Below are 21420 nucleotides of genomic sequence, written 5' to 3'. Positions count from 1 at the left end.
TGTCCTCTTCATGAAGGTGTAGTCAAATCTGAGAACATTTGTCATAGTTACTTCTTTACCTCCTTATAATAACTACTTCAATGTTACCATCAATCATTTTTTGTTTTTGTTGCTGAAGCAAAAACGTTTTATGTCGTGGGCAGGCATACTAAGTGGATAGTGACATTATATAGTTTAGTCACTAGATGGCACTGGACTCGGCTGCTATCTTTGTGGAGTCAGGTGTTCCTCTTTTGTTCATGTTGCAGAGGGGCAATAAAGTTCTTGTTTGGGTTCCCAACAGGTCTGTCCTCAAGGTCTTAAATGACACATACTATGTACTAACAATCCCTCATTGTATAGAACCAGTGAGCCCATAAGAGCATATCCTGTGGAAAAATCACATGTGGTATGAAACATTAGTGGGGGAATGATGTTTCCCACCTTCCTAAGTGGACCCTATGGCAGTGAACCATGTAGCTGCCTCAATATGTCTGTTACTTCTAAACAGACATGTTCTGAAAGCGGGGAAGGCAGATACATGTAGGCCCTGAACCACTACCCCAAAAGTATCCCACAGTGCACCTGTATCCATAAGTGCCCTCTCTCAATGTGTTTGCTGCAGAATGTAGAGGATCATACAGACATGCTCCCTCACCAGGCTAATAACATCTGCAGGGGTAAATAGTCCTAGGCTGCAATATTTATCGCATGCAATCCCTAGGATCCTTTGATATGGAAAGACAGCTTATAAATTAAAAACAAATAAGTTGTAATAAACTCTTGGTTCTTGCTGCAGCCTAGTGCCTGTTGAGTAAAACTCATTAGTGATTTCTTGTTATATAAACATTTATGCATCTTCGTCCATGTATATATATAAGCTTTGAAGCGTTTCGTAAGCAGAAATGACAGATTTCTGCCTTGAATGAGCTTCTCATCTACATGTTGCCAGTGAGAAGATGGCAGAGGAAGGAGAAGGGGGTGTATGTTCATCTTGTATTTTAAGGTGAGGTTTGGGCTTAAATATATTCCCATAAGGAAACAAAAAGCAGGAAAAATGTTTTGAAATCAGCCTGCAGGTGCTGTTCAGTCAAGTAGTCGCCCAAACTCTTTGGAAGTGTTAACTTTGCAACTGGAAAGCGACAAAGATGTTGTGGCACCTTAAATGCTAATAAATCTATGCTGGCACAAGCCTTTGTGAACAAGGATCTAATTCTTGATGCATGAAGTGCTGTCCTAGAATCATAGAATCATAGAGTTGGAAGAGACCACAAGGGCCATCGAGTCCAACCCCCTGCCAAGCAGGAAACACCATCAGAGCACTCCTGACATATGGTTGTCAAGCCTCTGCTTAAAGACCTCCAAAGAAGGAGACTCCACCCCACTCCAACTGGCAGGCAATTTGTCATTTGTAACTCAGGCAAGGCACTTTATGCCTCCTTGCCTTCTGCCAAAGCACTTGGGGAATAATCAAGTAGACTTATTAAGACACTCATTACTCTGTTGCAAGTTGAATTTTGACATGCTATGCAGTGCACACTCGGTTGATGATCAGGTACTAGACACTCAGGTTGGCTGTGTTAGGTGTGTGCACAATTCTTGCAGCTGTCAAGATATGATATTCAAGGTATTAGTTTATCTACATCAAGCTGTCTTTAAGATTACAGCAATCTGACATTAAAACTGTGTACTCTGCATTATTATTCTAAGTGGCCTCAGTATACCTAAAAAGGGTCACACACACACACACACACACACACACACAGTGACCAGATGCAAAGGAAGGAAGGAATTCTATACATTGATAGCCAGAGTGCAATAGACGTTAGAGTGTTGGACTAGGATCAGAGAGCCCTGAGTTCAAATCCCTAGTCAACCATGAAGCTTCCTAAGGGAGCTTGGGCCTATCACTAGCTTTCAACATACTGTAAACTACCATACTTCCTAGGATAACTATGGGTGGGGTGGAGCAGGAGGGAAGGCTATAAATGTAATAAATGAATAGGTAGTAATTGTTTTATATAAGCATTAAAAATGAAATTTTACATTACTTTGGGCAACACTCTCCAACATCTCTCACCTAGAAATGTTCTTTTTGTGTCCCCTGTCGTGGTTTTGCTTTTTTCTGGAGCTGCCAGAAGAAACTTTTTCTTTTCATGCTTAGAGAACAAGAGAGAGTTAAACATATGGGAGTACAACCAGCAAAAAAAGTAGGCAACTGTATGTGCTTTCAAAATTCTCCCACATACATTTTCTTTCCAAACTTTTGTTGAGCTATATAAGGAGTGTGCTGCTCTTCCAACTCGCCATCTGAACACCACTCTCCCTGATACTGGTGGTTTCTGCCAAAGCCACAATTTTAATATGAGTCGCTTTCATTTTATTTCTCACCTTTATGCCAGGAGCAAGGTACTTGTCAGCAAAACCACCAAAGACTTAAGCACAAGAAAACAATGCAGACACCAAACTGGGGTAGCCAACCTGGTTCCCTCCAGATGTTGCTGGACTACAACTCCCATCACTCCTGACCATTGATTACACTGGCTGAAGCTGATGGGAGTGGGGTCCAACAACAGCTGGAGGACCACAGATTCCTCATATCTATTAAAATTGCTCACCTCTCTGAACAACCCTGCATTAGTCATATATGGGCTAAAAAAAGACAGAGATCTAATATTTGTCAAGCTTTTCTTCCTGGTTGTCTCGGATCCTCATATATTGTTGGACTTACAACACCCACAATCCCTGGCTATTGGCTAAGCCATCTGGGGATGATTGGAGTTGAAATCCGAAAAATACGTGAGGACGCAAAGTTGAAGAACACTGATCTTGACTGCCCATTAAAACTCTCTTAATTTCCTCCCACTCCCACCCAGCAAATAGGCCAGGTTCTTGAGGCCACGTTACTCATTACACTTTTCAGACAAGCAGCAATAGGGTGATTTGGGGTTTTTAAAAGATAAATAGCAGGCACAGGGGACCAATCTTTATTGGAACACTTGCAGGGGAAGGAGTGTAAACACAGCCACAGCCTTTCCCAGACTGCAGAGTATCTGTTGGGTGGGGAGTGTTAAAAGTACCCCCCCCATTCAACGCTGTGTGTGTGTGTGTGTGTGTGTGTGTGTGTGTGTGTATGTAGGGGGGGCTCTTGACTCTTTTAAAAACAATTCACTATGGTTGTTGAACTTTTTTTGCAAAACCGCAAAAAAAAAGACATTTCTGAGCTATTTTTTAAAGGTAAATCGGCAAAAACAACGTTGTCGACATGGCTTGCCATACGTCTGGATTTCCCCAGGCTTTTTTCTTTTCAATTTACCGGACCTATAGCAACCCTAAATTCACAAAACTGCTAACTGTCGGGTTTGGCCCTTCGACCTGACTTTCCTCAAGGCTGATACAGAAATAAGATTTAGTGCGCCACATTCTGATTCATAGGACATGAAATTGGAAGCCATCAGATGAAATTGCACTATCACTTCTTGGGTCATCTTTGTGATGGTGACAGAAATTAGTACCATCTAATTAGCATGCAACTGGCTGTCTTTGCATAAGTGAAATCTCTCTCTTCTCTCTCTCTCTCTCTCTCTCTCTCTCTCTCTCTCACTCTCTCTCTCTCTCTCTCTCTCTCACACACACCACACACACCACACACAGCCCTCTGTTTTGGGCTGCTTCCCAGGAATGATTTGCTGCTGATGGACCAAAGAGTCCTTATTTACCAAGCATCACCAAAGAAACTCAAATGTAACCATAGCTATATAAATCTGATACAGATACACATTCAGATAAGGTATGTCCCATAAAAGGCTCCTTCATTTCCAAGGAGCAGTGATACTGGGCAGGGTATTCTTACTGGTTTTAAAAATTGTTATTAATCTACGAGCCGATCAAGACTTGCCCACAAAATCAGTTTGTCCCCTGGCAGTGGCAGTCCATGTTGTATATTTGAATGTGATTTTAATCCAGAGCTTCCACATCCATACTCCCCGTTTCCCTCTATTTGCTGTTTCAAGCCACCGCCCCTCTTTATAAGCTACTCCACATCAAAAACACCTGCATTAAATATAAAAAAATAATAATGTACAAAGGCATTCACAGAAAGCTGGCTGGAGTGCTTTTAAACTGGAGCAGATGTCTTTTTTGGGTTTTCCGAGGATAAGAAAACTCGATTTATTGGGAAGAAAGTTTGGGACAGCAGTTGTTTCCTGTGAACGTTGTATGCAGAAGGGAGAATTAAAGGATGCACAAGGGGCAAATGCTCCACATTTGGGTGGTTGGGCCCAAAGTCATCTGGGGCAAGTTAGGATTTTACAGATTAGCTTTTAAAAATCTGATTAGCTTTTGAAGAGTGAGAAGACCTTCATATTTACCCTGCTTTCCCCGGCTTGTTGAGTGATCAAAAAGGTGCTAAACACCCACACACCAGGATCATGGAAATAAGTGGGGCAAGCCCATTATCACATCATTCCCAAATTGCACAGGCACCCATAGATCAAGCAGGAATTACTCAGCAACTCCCACAGAGATGAACTAATCTCAACCCTTTCCCAAAGATACTGCAGAGTGCTGACACAGGGTTTCTAGGGTGCTGAGCCTGGGCGCAGCAAAATGCTCTTGATGGGGAACATCATGAAACTTTAGACGGTGGGATCCCACTTCAACTCTGTGCTATAGTAACTTCTCCCCTGAACATTGCACAGGGTTAAAATATGCTGCACTGCCCCCCAGCTTGGGTGTGCTGCACTGGGGCCTCTAGGTGTCCTGTTTATTGTGCATGCAAGATTATTCATGCTCAATGATGGTATATTAGGGCAGTTATACACAATGCAGCTTTCAGTACTGTTTGCCTGCAAAAGGTCAGGGACAGTCATACTTCTTCTGGTCAGTGCATGCCCCTTAGCTTCCTCCTGAAATCCTGTAACCTTCTTTACCACTAATGCTCCTTCTGAGTTATTTCCCCCCCTGCTTTTGTTGCACTATAGTGCACCAGTTACAGATAGGTAGCCGTGTTGGTCTGCCATGGTCAAAACAAAATAAAAAAATTCCTTCCAGTAGCAACTTAAAGACCAACTGAGTTAGTTCTAGGTATGAGCTTTCGTGTGCATGCACACTTCTTCAGATACACTGAAACAGAAGTCACCGGACCTTTCTATATAGTGAGAAGGTGGGGAGGGGTATTACTCAGAAGGGTGGTGGGAATGGGTGATTGGCAGATAGCCAATATAGTGCACCAGACATTGATAATGCAACTATACTGAGGAAACATTGCAGTGCAACAAATCAAGCACAATAATATGTGTGCATGGTCCAGTATGAGTCCACCACTAAGGCAGCATTATTACATCAATGATATGTTGCAGAAACCCTGATTATTGAGAGTCTGCTCTAAATCAGGGATGGCGAGACTTGTCAGACCCATTTTGCTTTGTACCAGACCTTGAATATCTACTATCCAGAGACAGGTGCAAAGGCATTCAGTCGGAATTAAAGAACAGGGTGCCTCTGAGCACAATCTGAGCCAAGGAATTTGTTTTCAGTACCAGAACTGTTCACCGGCCTTTCACACAACAGTCCACCCCTGCTTGGCTTCCGTCATTTCATCAGCCTCATTTAGGCAGGGAAAAGTTATATTGTCGTTGCTCGTGTTAAACAATCAGGAGTAGTTAGAAACCCTTGCTGATCCTCTAAGATCTGCCAGCAGCTCTTGATCTTTCTCCTGCCTATCTCTCATGCTCTGCAATGCTGAAGCACGGAGGATTCCAATCTTTCTGGCAAACTGAGATCTGGGGCAGCAAGGCGTGTTCCCTCCTTTGACAGACTCATTCAGAACTTGGGAAGGTGCTCTTATTGTGCTTCAGCCTAGAAATTTGGCAGGACTGAATGCTTTTCATTTTCTCTCCCGTAACAAGAAACCTTGAGAATCAACAATTGACATTCATTTGATTCAAAGCCAGTTGCCAAACCTGCGCAAAAAAACCCTCATGATTGTTGCTTCCCCACCCTGTTGCTAATGAAACGCCCAAAATATAACAGAATATTATAAATTGTAAATCAGGGGGTGGAGAACCTTAGGCCCTTGAGACTTTCCCTAGGTCATAACTCCTTTCGAATCACACCCCCTTCTGGTTTCGCTACATGCCTTCCTTGTATGTTTTTGCCAGGATGGACTGTGCCCCTGAACTTTGAGTGGATGCTTGCCTGGATGGAGAAAAGAGAGGGGTGTGTGTGTGTAGAAATGAAAGGTCAATTTACATTCATTGCCCCACCCACTTTTGCCTCTGGTGCTGCCCCCTACTGGCATGTGGCCCTCGGAAGATGTCCCAGAAGGGAATTCAGCCCTTGGTCTAAAAAACGTTCCCCATCTCTAATGTAAGTAGTCATAGGAAAGAGAGAGGATAAAGTATGGTTCTTTTATGTACTTTCTTTGGGTACTTCATTTACTACTGTAGCTACTCAGGCAGTGACTGAATATTGGGCTTTGTCACTAGTGGCACCCCAGCTTTGCAATGTCCTTCCCAGCTACAAATGCTTAGGACCTGTTCTCATACCTATTTGCCTTTAAATTCACAATATAGTTGTTTTTAGCTTGAGTGTTTTATTGAGAACTCTTCTTCTTCTGTTCCAGGCCCCAGCTTTGCTACACCTTTCAAGCTGCATCATACCATATTAAAAAAGTCATTGCTTCCCCCAAAGAATCCTGGGAACTGTAGTTTGTTAAAGTTGCTGAGAGTTGTTAGGAGACCCCAATTCCCCTCACAGAACTATAATTCCCAGGGTTCCCTGGGAAAAGAGATTGATTGTTAAATCACCCTAGGAATTGTAATTGCAAAGTCATGACTTTAAAGTGGACTGATACTGCTTCAAATGTGTAGTGTAAATGGGGCCATTGCATTTCTTGTTTTGTTTGATTGTTTACTGCCTCATGGGGTATTGTTATTACTGGTATTATTTGTTAAGTTTCTATACCGCCCTTCACCCGAGGACCATAGGGAAGGTCACAATAGAAAAACACAAACTGCATACCATATTAACAAACAAAAACAATAGCTCCCACAGCTTAAAAGGCCACAAATTGTTTAATTAGCCAAAGACTGGAATAAATACTGGGGTGTATGTATGGAGGGCAGCAGTAGCAGCCCTGCTGGCCATTCCTATCGGTTGGAGTTGTACATGCCATCGGTCACAGCTAGCATGGGCAATAGTCAGGGATGATGGGAATTGACAAGGAAGCCTGACTTCAGACCATCTAATCTACTGGGTCACAAACAACCTTCTGAGTATATCAAAGCTTCATCAGGATGAGTGTTAGGCATGAACCTTTAGTTGGACTTAGGCGTGTATGGGGTGTTAGGGGAGGGGTAGTTCCTTCTTCTGGGGTAGTCGTAACCACCTTTGGTCCCCACCCTGCACTCTGCTCTCACCTGTGGCTTCTAGAAGCTGCCAGCATGTGACAGTGGCCACATCCCAGCAGACTGAGTGGATGAGACCAATGGTGGGTCCAATGGTCAAGAAGGCAGCTTATGCAAGTGCTTTAGATAGAAGTGAGGGGCAGATGAGGCTTGCCAACCTGGAAAGGTAGCCCATCTAGGAGAAGGAAAACTGATCCTAAAACTCTGCTGCCTTGCAGGAAATCTTCAAGAAAATAAAAGGCTAAGGAGTTAACCCTACACAAATCCGGAGCGGAGTCCCTAAGACAGCTGGATGGTGTCAGATGGTGCCAAACGGATTGCTTTCCTTTCCTTTGGACCATATCAGTGAGGCCCAGAGTGGGGTCTTGCTATCTGGGCACCTCCATACACACTGCCCACCATGTGCACCATGGAAAGTGTCTTTGGTGCTGCTAACGCAGCAGTTTGAGTTCACTCCCAGAGGTGCACTCCATTGGCTCTTGAGACAGACGGATGCCAACAACAGTTGGTCTTAATAAAGGCATTACCCAACTCTTCCTTATGCATGCATGTCTATGTCTTTGGGTGTGTGTCTACTATGTTACGTTACTCCTTGCATTTTTGCAGTGGTGCATTTAGGTAATTTAGACTAGCCTTCTCCAACCTGGTGCCCTCCAGATGTTTTTGGACTACAACTCCCATCAGCCTCAAGCAACAAGGACTAATGGGAGTTGTGGTCCAAAACACCTGGTGTGCACCAGGTTGGAGTCTGTTTTAGACTCTGACTTTAATGCCCACATCTCTCCCCCACTCCTGCTGCCCTTTAGATGTGTTTGGGGTCCCTCCCACTCATTCTGCCCCAAAGTCCTTCTCTGATGGCACCACTGTGCCTTTGAGCTTGTGGAGAAGAGCCAGCTAAGATGGGTGGATGCTTTTAAAAAATCTGACAAATTACCTATGTGTTGGGCTCATATAATATCTTGCTTTTTTATTTCAACCAGTCCGTATCTCAGAACAGGAGGGGAAGTTTCCTTCCTGTTTCCATGGAATTGTGTTTGGAACGCTGTTGGTGGCTTGGCAGGGTGAAAGCACAAACCTGACTCACCCTGGAGATTAATGCCTTGTCAGACTAAGCAGGTCAGGACACACAGAATTTCTCAACCCCTGTCTGCTTCTCTGCTGTAGAAAGGAAAGGCTGACTTGACTTGGCTCAGATGGCATTTACAAGCACTGGTCAGCAATTCAGGTTAGGAATAGAGCAACAGGTTTGCCACTTAGGTGTGCCTCCTTTTTTTCTTTCTGGGCAGGGATCCCAGGCCTTCAGCAGCTGCATGATAGGTAAGAATAAAACAGGTGTATTTCCTGCTAAGGCAAAAAGGTGGCTATCCTATCATTTTAAAAAGAGAGGGGAGGGAGGGAGAGAGAGAGGGACAGGTGGTTCATCCCTGCCCTTTTAAATGTGCACGGTTTTGATTAAAACTTTGGGACCTGAAGGACACCAGAGAGGAACATTGCCTGCATACTACCACCCTACTCTGGCCAAAAGAGGGAACTACATGCAAAAACAACAATGAGCTTAATAACAAATATTAAATATATATTTTTATCAAAGATAAAAAAACTAATCTAAACACAAACACAAACCAAAAGGGGGGGGGGGGGAAGGAAAAGGAAAAAGAACTTCTGATTCTTCTTCTGTAAGCTACATATAGAAAATTATTCAATACATCCAAGGTAACATCCAACAATTCCACTTTCTACAAACCAATATTTTCTTTAATCCTCAAACCTAGATATTATACATTCAAATTCTTTTTCATGCAAAAAGTCTATAAGGGGTTTCCAATCTTTAGTAAATATTGATAATGATTTTTCTCTGATTAAACACATTAATTTTGCCATCTCAGCGAAGTCCAGTAATTTTAGCAACCATTCTTCCATGGTAGGTAAGGATCTTTCCATCTTTGTGCATATAAAAGTCTCACCACTGTGATCATGTATTGAGATAATGATCCATAGTCTTTTTCTAATTGTATATCCATTATTCCTAGCAGGAAAAGTTCTGGCTTCAGTTGAATATAAAACTTTAAAATCTTCTGCAGCAATGTATTTATTTGTAGCCAATATTTCTCGGCTTTTCTACAAGTCCACCAAGCATGATAAAATGTCCCTTCACATTTTTGCACACTTCCAGCAAACATTTAGGACACCTTTATACATTTTAAATAATTTCGCTGGAGTTAGATAGCAGTGAGAAATCATTTTATTTATAAAAAATCTTTAAATCAACACAGTGCAAATTTTAGCCCTGAGTCTCATGGCAGCTTAAAAGACAAAATAATTTATCACTGCATAAGCTTTTGTGGACTACAGTTACTTCAATAGATGTATGAAGGGTTATCCTGACTTGCTGGTATATACATGGTTGGGGAGTAGAGAGAATATTATATAGTGGGACTCCTTTTTTTAAAAAAGTTATATTTGTTAATTGGCTTACCAATGTCAGGATGTCTATGTTATCAACAACTTTTTAGGGTGAATGGCCACTGTTAATAATGGAATTATCATAATCTGTATTTTTCTGCATTTCATTTTCTTCTGACCTGACTGTTTACAATCCTCTAACCTTCAATCTGCATCTCAGAATAACACTTCATGCATCTAGTGAAGTGCCGCCAAATTTTCTGTTGCCAATATATAGTATATGGATCAGGCCCTCTGCTGTACTTGCAAAAGAATACATAATTTTGCATTAAAGTTGTATACCCTTTGTCATATGCAAATTTATGCCTTCAATGGGGGTAGAGGACCCCAAAATAAATCACATCACAAACAAGTAGACAGACAGACAGACAGACAGACAGACAGACAGGACTGTGAATAGTTGAAGCTTTCCCCATCACTGGATTTCCATACTAGAAAAACCCACCTGTTTGATTTCTGCCTGCCACACAGCACTGCTCCCCCCCAATGCCAACCATGCAAAGAACTCAAATTAAGAGCAAAAGCAAAAAACAAAAAAATTGGGCACCTTAATTTTTTTTTAAATGAATACCTGTGACTAAGGCAATGAGACACTAGAATTTTTTTAAAAAAACCACAAAAGAAAGCAAGCACCTCCCCACCCTTCATGCTTGATTTATTGCTGCATTCCACTGCTGCCACTTTAAAGCAAAAGACAAACACAAACCTGTTTGCCAACCTTGGTAAACAGCAACTAAACTACTCGAAGTGTGTGCAGTTTCGCATTTTAAAACCACTTTTCTCATCATTGGTCCCTTTTCAAAATTGTTTGGTCAGGTGAGATTTATGCTGCAGCACTGGCTCTGTATGAGGTCAGAATTCCCCAAATGCCAGGTTGCTATACATTTATGTGGGATATAATGAAGGTGTCCCTGTTCCAGTTGATTTTAGGAATAACACAACCAAAATGATTAACAAAGCAGGGGGCACTGTATTCTAGGTGAAGCATTTGAACTGATACCACTCCTTAAAATATTTGACCCTTAGTTGTCCTAGTTGAATTTCATGCTTTGAGACTAACAAGGTTAGCAGCAGCTGCTCCCACCGCTAGGCATGGAAGAAATTGCCAAGTCTTGGTTGCACCTTGCAAGTCATTGCATCTTTATTTGTGTAAGTTCTTATAATGACCAGCTTGAAGGAACGGGTGAGGTGGGTGGGCAAGTGGCAGCTGGTTTCTCAGTCAGGCCAGTGCAGTAGTAAGTCCTGCTACTCTAGGGGTGGCAAACCTTCTTGAATCTGAGGGCCGCATTTCCTTCTGCACACTCTTCTGGGGGCCGCATGCCAGTAGTAGGTGGGGCCCTGAGGTTAAAGTAAGCAGGGCAACAAATGCCACATTTATCTTTGCATACTGTCCAACTTTTGGAGACCCCAAACCAGGACGTGCCTCTTCCAGGACGTGTGCCCGGGTGAGTCACATGACCCGTGCTGTGCTTTCTTTGGGGCAAGAGTGCAGTGCAACAGCGAGCAAGAGTGCGACACCCAAAATGGCTGCTGCGATCTCACACAAAAAAACAGGATGCCTCAGTTTTTTGCACAAACCTGTATATTCTCCAACTAGACAGGCAAGAGGCATTCTCAGAATTCAAGGGCACCTTCCAACCTAGCAAAATCGTGTGCTGTATGTAATAGGGGTAACCACCCACACACTTCCGCTGCGCTTTCTGCTTGTGTGGTGGCACCTTCGGTAAAACTATTTCTTACTGTTTGTAGCAAAGTTTTTCCCCAGAGGCAGAGGACAAGAACAGGAGTCACACTCAAATTCTTCAGTCAAGAGCTTTTTTATTGCTTGACTGGTTGCACAAGCATTTCTGTTACAAGCTATTTACAGTCCTTCTTTATCTCTCCACCATGGTATAATCTCTCTCTCTCTCTCTCTCTCTCTCTCTCTCTCTCTCTCTGTGTGTGTGTGTGTGTGCGTGCTTTCCTCGTGAGGAAATTGCAGCCTGCAACTTCCTCCCTTTATTTGCACCTCCAGCTGACACCAATCAAGCCTAGAGTGCCACTCCTACACACTAAAGACAGTGGTGGCCAAACTCAGCCCTCCATAACAGTTTGAATCAAAGCCAGTGAGGGGCATGGCCTGGGGAGAGTTCCCAGGGCCAGACAGAGAAGCCTGGAGGACCATATCTGCCAATCTCTGCTGCTCCATTTCTCCCTCTGGTGCAGCTGGGTGGAATGGCTGATACTAGATGACAGTTGAGAGAAGGAAAGAGTCGAAAGGCAGCAAAAGGTGTGACTCCCACCATCCCACCTCTCCCTTTTATCTGGTCCCATGTTGATTCTGGTTGTGCAGCTAGTGCTTCTTTTCAGCAGTGGTTTACGTTTCCAGCATTTCAGTTGCTTAATTTTTTAAAATGGCATGCGCTTCTTTTTATGGCTTACATCGCTCCGGATACTTTGTTAGAAAAGTGACTCATAAATAGTTTACATAAAATAAGAGTGCATAAGTAAACACACCCACCCACCCCCGGTGATGGCAAGATGGGCAGGGTGTGTGCGCGCACAGGATGACTTGCAGAGTCCTCTCCTGTGGCCTGTGATGAAGAGGAGGGCTGCTGGTGGGAGGGCACTCAGCCACAGCAAAATCTTCAGCAGCAGGAGGTAAGCTTCTGTTGGCTACACTGCCACCAGCAGTAGGCAATAGAGAGCTCTGAAATGGGGGCTCTTTGAAGTGGAATGCAGGATGCTGGTGGTTTGGCATCTCTGCTGGATCCAAAGCCCCACAGATCCCTTTAGAGGCCTGATCATCAGGCCCCTCAGCTGTGTGAACTTAGAGCTGGTGCAACAAACGAGAGTTGGCGTGGGGGAAAGAAACTGCCTGCCCACCTCCTTCCACTCTGACCAGGATGAGTACCAAGGTTTGGTGTGCGGCAATCAATCTGTTGCTTTGTTGCTCTCCATCCAGGCTTTGGATTGCTCTGTAATTATTATTTTTTTAACTGGCATTTGTGATTTGAGAAATTGTGCCATGCCATTATGGTTCAGATCTGTTCCAAAATCCATATCGTCACCTGTACAATCGTATTTCAATCAAATGCTAGCATGTGCTACTGTGCTTGCGTATAATTAATAGGCCCTGGCTGTGGTTCAGTCAGTGCCTTTGATCATAAACTACTAGTTGTCATTCAAGCCATTCAGAAGATTCCCATAGCCCCTGGATTGGTTCTAATCCACCGTTTTGCAATCACTGGGCTGGATGACCTTTTAAACAGACCATCCCAGACCAAGTATGTGATGATTCTGCGTTCTCTGGAGAATGAGTGTAGATAATTGGGGCCCTTGTAAAGGAACACAGGTTTGTTGAAATAGTCATTTAAAAAGTAGGAAGTTTTCAAGGGGGAGGAGTATAATAGAATAGAAGCACGAAGAGATTTTTACGTTGGCTCAGAGTGGGGAAACTTTGCCAACCCAAGTGCCACATTCCTTTCTGAGGGCCACATGCCAGTGTGGGGTGGGGACTGGGCCAAAAGTGGGTGAGACAACAAATGTAAATTTTATCTTTGTACAGTAGGCTGGTCTCTATACATGCGCGCACCCCTCTTTATCACCCATCCAGTCATGCAAGAGGCATTATCAGAATTCAAGGACACATTCCAGCTGGGCAAAAATACTCAAAAAGGATGCAAAGCTGGATTGTGGAGACTTGTGGCCTGGGGAGAGGGTGGATGGCTTCAGGAGATCCCCAAGGACTAAAGAGAGAGATTTGCGGGGGGGGGGGGGGTTAAATTTGGCTAGTGGGTCTGTGTTTCCCCACTCCTGCTGCAAAAAGTTTAATGAGTCTCTTATTTCCTCTTGGCCTGACCATTTCTTTTGACCTTTCTGTGCCCTGTCTCTAGCTTTTCTGAGTCAAGAGGACTCTCCGTGGCACCTGAAAGCGAAGGACCTCAGCCTACAGGACCATTTGACATTGGAAGAAGCCTCCTTTGTACTCAGTACAGAATGGAGGAGGTCGCTGGTGGGTCTCGCTCCGCTCAGAGCAGGTCAGGGGGATCCACTGCAACTGCCTCGCTCAGAAGAAAGACAACACCTTCTGATCTACTGAAGGAAGAGACCAAACCTTCCTTTGGCAAAGTCTCAGCTGTGACACAGATGCTGGAGAGAGGAAGTACCAGAACCAGAGGCAACAGCCCCTCCAGAGTGTCCGTGTTGCTCGAGGCCTGGGAGAAAGGGCTTGTAGGCACGGGCACCATTGGCCCATCTTCCTCAACAGGCATCAGGGACTCCCGTTCCCCCGTGCCCACCAGGCGCAGCTTTTCATCCAAAGATGCTCCCCACCCACTTCTCTCAGAAAATACCAGGAGTTCTCTTTCTCCCACAAATGCCAGGCAGCCCATTTCTCCAGCAGGTAGCAGGCGACCCCTTCTTCCAGCTGATACCAGGCGGCCCCTTTCCCCAGCAGATAGCCAGCGGCCCCCTTTTCTAGCAGAGACCAGGAGGTCCCGATCTCCAACACATACCAGGCTGTCTTCCTCACCAGCAGAGACCAGGAACTCCTTCTCTTCAGCAGAGACCAGGCGGTCCCGATCTCCAGCACATACAAGGAGGTCTTCTTCACCAGCAGAGACCAGGAACTCCTTCTCCTCATCAGAGACCAGGCGATCCCGATCTCCAGCACATACAAGGAGGTCTTCTTCACCAGCAGAGACGAGGAACTCCTTCTCCTCACCAGAGACCTGGCGGTCCCATTCTCCAGCAGATATAAAGCAATCTCCAACAGATACCAGGAGCCCCTTATCCTCACTAGAGACTAGGCGGTCCCATTCTCCAGTAGATATAAGGCGGACTCCATCTCCTGCAGATACCAGACACTCCTTCTTCCCATCAGAGACCAGGCGGTCCCGTTCTCCAGCACATACCAGGCGGTCTCCTTCACCGGCAGATGCCTTGTTGTCCTTCTCAGAGAACAGGCGGTCCCATTCTCCAGCAGATTTAAGGCGTTCTCCTCTAGCAGATACCAGGCTTCCTTTCTCCCCATCACAGACCAGGCGGTCCCGTTCTCCAGCAGATACAAGGTTTTCTTCACCAGCAGAGACCAGGCGTTCCCTTTCGCCTGCAAATAGCAGGGCATCTTGCCTCATGACGGATACCCAGGGCTCAGCAAGTTCCCAGCCTTTGCCTCCTCCAGTAGAGAGCCGCTACTCATCTGCTGCGGCAGATGACCATCGCTCCTCTTCCACAGCAGTTACACAGTGTTCATCTTCTTTACCAGTCGACAGATACTCATATTCTGTGGCAGATATTAGACGCTTATATTCCTCAGCCGACACCAAGTGTCCGCCTTCCCCAGCAAACACCAGGCACCCAGTTTCTTCGGCAGAAACCAAGCACCCAACTTCTCTGGCAGATGCCAGACACACGTCTCCCTCAGCAGACACCAAGCAGACATTGTGTTCAGCAGAAAACAAGCTCCCAACCTCCCCAGTAGATGGCAAACACACACCTTCCCCGTCAGATGCCAAGTGCCTATCTTCCTCAGCAGAACCCAAGCACTCATTTTCTTCTGCAGAAAGCAAGCGCTCCTCTTCCCCAGCAGGTTCTAGAAGTTTCTCTCCCACATCAGATGGCAAGCCCTCTTGCTCTCCCAGCCCACGGAGAGATTTTACAGCTCACGGTCCTGTGTTTGCTCAGGTGTACACCCCAGCTTCAAAGCCAAAGAGCCTGTCAGGAACAGAGACACAAGATGCTAATAGCACCATAGTAGCTGGATCCCAGGCAGGAAACCACTGCGGTAGTTCTACTGACACCCCTCTGGCTACTAGATTTCAGAGAGAAAGCCTCATATCAAGCACAGATGTCTCTCAGGAGGAACCTCTCCCTGTTATTCCTATCAGCACTGGTGCAATTGAATCCCAGAGGGAAAGCCATGTGCCAAATGGTGCTAGCTCCAGTATAATCACCAGATCCATGACAGAAAGTGCCCAGCCTAGTGCCATAATACTTAGATCCCAAACAGAAAACTACCAGTCACAAGTTGCCAACACTACTTCTTTGGGTGGATCCCTGGGGGAAAGTTACACGCCCAGCACCACAAGCACTAAACCTCCCAGTGGGCCCTGTGTGCTAAGTCCCTTGCCTCGTGTTGTAAGCTCCAGCACTGTAGCCAAATCTCACACCCAGTGGTATGGCCCCAATGGCAACAGCATGGTCGTCTTTAGGTCTGAACGACAAGTCATCGTACCCCAAGCTGGAACCACCACTGTCTACAGAGCAGGGCAAGAAATTATCATGTCCAGCTCTGGGACAGGGAGTGCAAGCAAAGCCCTGCAAGGAAAGTCCCTCGTGCCAAGCTCTATCAGCTCCCTGCCGCCAAAAGAAAACTTGCAGTCCCAGAGTGACCTCCCTGATGACAAGTCCCCACAGGGGAGCCCTGCATCCCTTCCAGATGATGTTTGCAACTGCTCCATAGCAGGATCCGAGCAAGAAAGCTGCATGACTCAATCCAGAAGTGCCGGTGTGAGTGACGCCCAAAGGCAAAGGTGTATGCTTCTGCCAAACCCTGCATTCACATCAAATAGAGATGCTACCACACTCAGGGAGGGAGTTGCTCCTTTGAGCACGTCCGAGAGAGACTGCAGCCCGCACACCAAACCTGCATTCCAGAGGCACAGCAACTTGTTTACATCAAGCAGGTCTGAAAGGGAACAAAGCATGCCTGATCCAGATGGCCCTGTAACAAATGGGTCAGAACAGGAGAACAACCTCTCAAGAGCAAAGAAGGCCAACACATCTGCATCCCAAGGACTTTGTTGCTCTTCGGATTCTGCAGAAGAAACCAACATGCTTAGAACCTCTGCTGAATCTCAAGAATCTGTGACAAGGGAACAAAAATCCACCGTCTGGAATGAGCTAAAGGAAGAACAAGGTTATCCCAGAAAAGATTCCCCTGTGTTTGCACTGGAACCAGCCATTCCCCTTACCGAAACGAACTCCTCCCATGAACCTCCAAGCCAGGAAGCAGGACCCAGCAGCAGGACAGCAGAAGAGGAACCTGAAGAAGCTGTGGACATGGAGCTTTTTGTAGACACCCTCCGTAATATGGATCCCCCTGAACTCCACAAGCCCCTGAAGCTCCTCCCGAGGCCTCCACGTCCTTCCACGTTTGCAAAGCACACATCCCTTCCACCTATCGACGAGGACCACGTCGTTCCCAAGTCAAAGCTTCCTCTCCCAGCAGCAATAGGTGAGCTTTTCGCTCTTACCGAGGAGAGGAACTCAGAGGGAGAAAAAGAAATGGAGGAGGAAGAAGATGAGATGGAGGAAATAGAGAACCCATATCTTACCAAGGATGAAAAGTCATGGGAGAACAGCCAGGCCAGAGAGACATACCCTTGGGAAAACAAGACGTTCAAGACCGAGGAGGAGATTGGCTCTTTCCTGGGGAAGTTGCAGGAAGGGGCTGCAGAGGCCAAGGCCAAAGCCATCGCTCCTAAAGCTATCGCCAACCAGAGCAACTTAATCAGAGCAAACATTCTCAAAGGGCTTACTCTTTTGTCTGGCTTCTCAGACAAGAAACCTGTGGAAGATAAGCCTTATTCTCGCTTGGACAACAGTCTCCTCTACAGCAGGTTCATCTCCCCAGAGAAATCTCAACAAAAAGTCCTGGAGAAATGGAAAGAAGGAAGAGATTTGCCCACACTCCTGGCTCCGGCTGCCCAAAAAGTCAACAGGGAATGCCAGACATCTCCAAATGAGCTTCTGCTGAAGGCACCTGAAAATCTGAGTTCTGAATCACCGCCATCTGCGCTGCAAGCTGAGCCTGCCTTTGGGGTGCCAGGTGCAGACGATAGCTCCCAGCAGGTTACTCTTCTGTCCATAGAAACAAACTCTCTTCCCCAGTCGAAAGCTCAGGTAAGTCAGTCTGCGCTGTGCAGTGAAGGGTTCCTTCCATCCTTCTTTCGCTGGCAACAGCTGCAATAATGTCACAAAGAGATTTTGTTGTTTTAGGGCGTTCAGGAAATGTGGACTATTTGGGGCCCGCGTGGGTGTGTAACAAAAGCGGGGTGCTGTAGCGCAATTCATGCCAATGGGTTCTGTTCCTAGAATCTCCACCTTCGACTTGAAGTGGAACTGGTGGTACAACATCCAGTTGATGCTGAGAGGGTTGAGAAAACCTGCATTCATAAGGATAATGATTACAGGCCAAAACCACCAAGGTCTTGACTCAACTGTACAGTTTTTAGTCAAGTTACTGGGTGTTTGCACTTGAATGAAGGGCACAAGAGCTTAAGCTTCATTATGTTGTTGTTGATCTTCCCTAATGGCTGCTACAGAGTCGGTGATGCTCATTAAAGAAATTGAAGGGAAGCAGAGGGGTCCATATAGGACATGGATGAAGGCTGCGTAGTTGACAGATCACAATGTTCAAGCTTTTGAGACCTGGGACCCACCTTTAATTACAACTTGCAATGTGGAGCCCATTATCATATAGGTCCAATCTTTCCCCACCTCTCCCTCTCTCCTCTGTCGTTCTCTTTTCCTTCTTTTTCTAATTAATGGATTAAAATGCTTATTTTAGTAATCATTTTTAAAATGTTGATTTAAACACTTAACAAATAAAAATAAAATATACTTATTTTACAACAAAGGGAAAGAGACTGCTGATAATCATATTATTATTCTAAAATAGTTTAAACCATTTCCAGTCTTGCTCAAACTTTGGTTGCTTCCATAGGGATGGGTAAATCTGTTGATTTCAGTTTCTCATTTTTCCTAACTTCAGTTCTGTGCATTTCCATATTGGTTTGCCAATTTAAGGAAAAGTTCTCATAAAAATTCATAAGCATTTTAGTGCAAATTTTTCCTAATGCACAGGTTTGTAAACGTTTTTGCCCAATATATACATTTTTCAAAGCAATGTCCCCTAATATAATGCATTTTTTATGTTTCTTTCACTAATATAGTGCATTTTCTATGCTGTTGTCACTCAATATATGCATTTTTATGCACACTTTCACCCAGTATATGCATTTTTTTAGACATTACATGGCTGCAGAATTCCATTGAAAAATTTGGAAAGTGTAAATTTCAAAGGGTGGCTGTGTTTAATCTGTAGATTCATGACTGTAGAGTCGCATTTAAATGTGGACTGAATCAGATTTTCCCCATGTCCCTTACTTCCCAATGATCTGTTTGTTAAGCCTCCATTAAGATCTGTTTGCACAACTTTTGTGGAGAGGTTGGACACCATAAACAATTTACTGAGTGTTCATTATGATTTGCTAGTGGGAAGGTTGGGCAATGTTCTCTCAAACAATTTCCGCAGCATTCAACCATCTTTCCTCAGCATTCAACCATCGCTTTCTTTATCTCAAAAAGTCCTGTTTGTGGGGGGTCATCGCTAGTTGATGTGGAAATGTGGAGAACTGAATTTAAGACTGGAAAAATGAAGAACTGAAATTGGCACATTCGCCCATCCCTAGTCTGACCCAAATCAAGAAATCCCACTAGTGCATTGGGGCGGGGGGGGGGGCTTTCCTCCCCCATGCCCCCTTCCAAATCAGCTCCGCAGGGTCAGGCAAACTTCCTGAACAGCGCACAGGGGGAAGAGAAGGAAGGTCACTCTGTTTGGCTTATGCTGACCAAATAATCACCTTAGTATGATGCTGAATTCCCCCCAGGAGGGGCTTTTTGTGTATATGTGTATATGTGTGTGTGTTATCCACAAACAAGCAATATCTAACTTACGTTAAATAAATAAATAAATAAATAAATAAATAAATAAATAAATATCGTATGGGATAGGCAAGGATTATTATCTCCATGTTGCTGATGGAGTGGGTGGGATCTTTCTTTCCCTCCCAATGCAAAAAGTGGTTTCAGAGCAGGAGAGGCATTGGGGTAACTAGATGTTTCTGAAATGTAACCTTTTTTGCACCCTTTTCTTCATTTAATTTTCCATTCATGTTTAAATTGCAGCAAGAGGAAAAGAAGCTTCCGACAAAGATTAATGTGCGACCTGGAAAGGTATGGAGGGTGAAGGGGGGGGGCTGTTGTTGCCAAATGTCTGGGCAAGGGGCTGATATGCTTGCAGGGAGAAGGTTAAGGGCTGGGTGTTATTGCATTGGTGGTAATCTCAATTTCTGCTTTTCTCACTAGATCATTCTGTACTCTGAGGCAAGCTTTGGGGGTCAGAAGAGAGAAATATGGGGTGATATCACTGATGCCACATCTTGGGAGCTCTCCCACACCATCTCCATCCGAGTGATCCGTGGAGGGTAAGTAAGCCTCTGGGTGATTTGCTTTGGGTTGTGCTGCAGGGAAGGGCCGTGTGTGCTGTGCATATAGAGAAGGGATGGGGAACCTGTGTGGCCCAACAGATGTCATTGGACTCCCAACTCCCATCACTCCCAGGTTTTAGGGCCAACGGTGAAGTGGATGATGGGATTTGTAGTCCAACAATGTCTGGAGGATCCCAGCTCCCCATCTCTACTGTACAGGCAGAAAACACAGTGCCGCGTAGAAGTGAAATCAGAAGCAGATTAAGACGTTTCTCCTAATGCTTAGTCAAAATATGCTCTCCATCCATTGGTCCTATTCTTGCCCTCTGACATCTTACATGGTCAAGGGGCATAATTTCCAGGCAGGGTTCATCTATTATTTTATTTTATATATTAAATATTTAACTTGCCCTTCCTCCCAAAAGAGCCCTGGGCGGCCATCAACAAGAGATAAAACAATAAAGAACATTAAGCACATCTTTAAAACACCTTAAAAACAATTCTAATGCAGATGCAGACTGTGAAGGTTCACAAATTAAAAGGCTTCTTAAGAACCGAAACACAGCCAGCCCTCAAAATTTGCACATATCCAAATTTTGTGAAGTGGTACTTCAACCAGCGTTTGCAAAACATACAAAGTGCACATAAAAATTACCACATTAGTGAAAACAGCATACAAAAATGCATTTAAGAGACATTGCTTGCAAAAATGTGTACATTAGTCAAAACTGCAAACAAAAATGTTTATATTCAGAGAAATTTGCACTTAAATGCTCAAGTACTTTCCATGAGGATTGTAAAAATAAATGAATTGCAAACTGCGGTGGAAATGTGAAGAACTGAAATTAAGATTGGAAATATGAGAGGCTGAGATAACTGAAATAGACAGATCCATCCCTACTCACAACTCTACTTGGAACTAACCCAATGTCATGTACTCGCCAGCTGGGTAATGTACGAGAAGCCACGGTTCCATGGGCGGAAGTGTGTGCTGGCAGAAGGGGATGTGGAGATCACCAACCCTTGGAGAATGTTCCACAAAGAAGGGGCATCAGCTGAGAATGCTCCATTCCATATTGGCTCACTCAAGAGGGTTGTGCGGGTAAGCAGGACTCCTTTCCATTTGTGAGTAACGTCTTTCTACTTCTTGCGGAAGCTGGTTGTTTGGAAATGCATGTCTCATACCAGCCTTCCTCAACCTTGGGTTCCCAGATTTTGTTGGACTACAGCTCCCATCATACTTGGCCATTGTTCATGTTGTGTGGGAATATCATGTGGGGAAGGCTGCTCTATACATTGTGATGGATGGGAGG

General features: G+C 44.8%; 1 protein-coding gene across 1 annotated transcript in view; it reads left to right on the top strand.

The window, feature by feature from the left end:
* The window catches only part of CRYBG2 (crystallin beta-gamma domain containing 2), a 63729-nt gene that overhangs the window by 22596 nt on the left and 19713 nt on the right, over window positions 1-21420 (top strand). Inside the window, exons 4-7 of the mRNA XM_081868618.1 lie at window positions 13727-17738; window positions 19806-19853; window positions 19986-20104; window positions 21053-21209. Coding sequence (XP_081724744.1) covers window positions 13727-17738; window positions 19806-19853; window positions 19986-20104; window positions 21053-21209 — 4336 coding nt within the window. The remainder of the gene's footprint in view (window positions 1-13726; window positions 17739-19805; window positions 19854-19985; window positions 20105-21052; window positions 21210-21420) is intronic.

This window comes from Podarcis erhardii, assembly GCF_964252035.2.
Source record: "Podarcis erhardii genome assembly, chromosome: 7".
In the NCBI taxonomy this organism is placed as follows: domain Eukaryota; kingdom Metazoa; phylum Chordata; class Lepidosauria; order Squamata; family Lacertidae; genus Podarcis; species Podarcis erhardii.
Note: the sequence above shows the minus strand (reverse complement) of the source record. Positions and strands in the feature narration are given on the sequence as shown.